The sequence below is a fragment of the Lipotes vexillifer genome, unplaced genomic scaffold (assembly GCF_000442215.2).
Source record: "Lipotes vexillifer unplaced genomic scaffold, Lipotes_vexillifer_v1.1 scaffold412, whole genome shotgun sequence".
NCBI classification, from domain to species: Eukaryota; Metazoa; Chordata; class Mammalia; order Artiodactyla; family Lipotidae; genus Lipotes; species Lipotes vexillifer.
The window spans coordinates 589,017-590,725 of record NW_006798464.1 but is presented as its reverse complement, the minus strand read 5'-3'; the positions used below and the strand labels follow the sequence as shown (position 1 = coordinate 590,725).

Below are 1,709 nucleotides of genomic sequence, written 5' to 3'. Positions count from 1 at the left end.
GAAGAGCGTTACTCTTGGACCAGCCAGCTGTCGCCGGCTGACCTCATTCCCCTGGAGGTCTCTGCCAGTGCCGGCGGCCCCACCCAGCGAGACTGGCAGGAGCAGTTAGTGGTGGGGCACAACGTGTGCTTCGACCGGGCCCATATCAGGGAGCAGTACCTGATCCAGGTATGGTTCATGGGGCCAAATGCAGGCTCTGGCACCGAGTGGGCTAAGAGCCCTGCTCTCAGTGGCTAGGGAAGGCAATGCTTTTCCTGGCCAGTGCCTCCATCGCCTTTGTAGAAGCTACAGGGCCTCCTGTTGACCAGCCCTGCCCGTGGTCCCTGTACCCAGCTGTTCTGTCCCTAGGGTCTGCCTGGCACAGGACCTGAGTTGTCACAGGGTACTAATGGCCCTTATTTCTGTGCGGCATTTTAGAGCTTACCGTGGGTCTTTGGAGGCTGTGGGCCCCACGGCCTGGGCTCCCATCCTGCCTTGGCCACTGGTGAGCAGCACGAGCCTCTTAACATCCCTTTTACAACTAAGGAAACTGAGCCTCAGTTTCCTTATTTGTAAAGAGAGGGAGATGGCGGAAGCTACCTCATAGGATTGTTGAGAGGGTTTGAACAGTGCACACATCAAACACTCAGAACCATAGTTGTAGCAATTCTTAATTCTGTGAAAAGTGCCCTAGGAGAAAGGCAGGGCAGGTGAGAGTAGCCTTAGCCTCTAGCTGAATGTGCTGAGGCTCAGACAGCCTTGTTGACTTGCCCAGGGCCACAGAGCTTCTGAGCGGCAGGGCTGGGGGCGGAGCCTGATAGCTTGGAAGGCCTCGTTTTGGCCACTCTGTTCCCAAGGTGCCCCTGGAACTATTGCTGGATGCTGGGAAGGCCTGTGTGTTGGGATTCAACCAGGCCTGCGCTTTCAAGCATGGCTAGGGTTTGAGAAGGCAGGCCCCTCACAGGTGAAGGGACAAGCGTGAGCAAGCATGAAGACACTCTTTAGCGCTGGGAGGCTGTGGGCTGGGAGGGGAGGCTGAGGTGGGGCTGGTGGGCTAAAGTGCCGAAGCAGGGGTAGGCTGGCCCCTCAGCTGCAGCCTCTCCTCCTCAGGGCTCCCGCATGCGCTTCCTGGACACCATGAGCATGCACATGGCCATCTCAGGGCTAAGCAGCTTCCAGCGCAGTCTGTGGATGGCAGCCAAGCAGGGCAAGCGCAAGGCCCGGCACCCCACACAGCAAGGCCAGAAATCCCAGAGCAAAGCCAACGGCCCAGCGGTGAGAACACACTGTGGGGGGCCCCCCTCCCCGGCCGGCCTGTCTGGCTTGAGACTGAGCTGATCTGCCGTGTCCCTTGCTCTGGCCTCCAGATCTCATCCTGGGACTGGCTGGACATCAGCAGTGTCAATAATCTGGCAGACGTGCACAGCCTCTACGTGGGGGGGCCTCGCTTAGAGAAGGAGCCCCGCGAGCTGTTTGTCAAGGGTAGCATGAAGGACATCCGTGAGAACTTCCAGGTATGATGGTGGAGAGGGGCTCTGGGGACATGGGCTGTGGCAGACCCCTAGTGACCCTGGGGAGTGTAGCTGCCAGACCTGACCCTGAGAGGCCCGGTGGTGGTAGTGGGATGGCTGCCCACCCAGCGCCTTCCTGTCGCCTGTGCCAGGACCTGATGCAGTACTGTGCCCAGGACGTGTGGGCCACCTATGAGGTTTTCCAGCAGCAGCTACCGC

At 59.5% G+C, this 1,709-nt stretch overlaps 1 protein-coding gene across 1 annotated transcript in view; it reads left to right on the top strand.

Moving 5' to 3' along the window:
• The window catches only part of POLG (DNA polymerase gamma, catalytic subunit), a 27,785-nt gene that overhangs the window by 3,569 nt on the left and 22,507 nt on the right, over nt 1-1,709 (top strand). Inside the window, 4 exon segments of the mRNA XM_007470519.1 lie at nt 1-168; nt 1,090-1,254; nt 1,347-1,493; nt 1,643-1,699. The exon segment at nt 1-168 is cut by the window's left edge and continues 3 nt beyond it. Of these exon segments, the coding sequence (XP_007470581.1) occupies nt 1-168; nt 1,090-1,254; nt 1,347-1,493; nt 1,643-1,699 (537 nt within the window).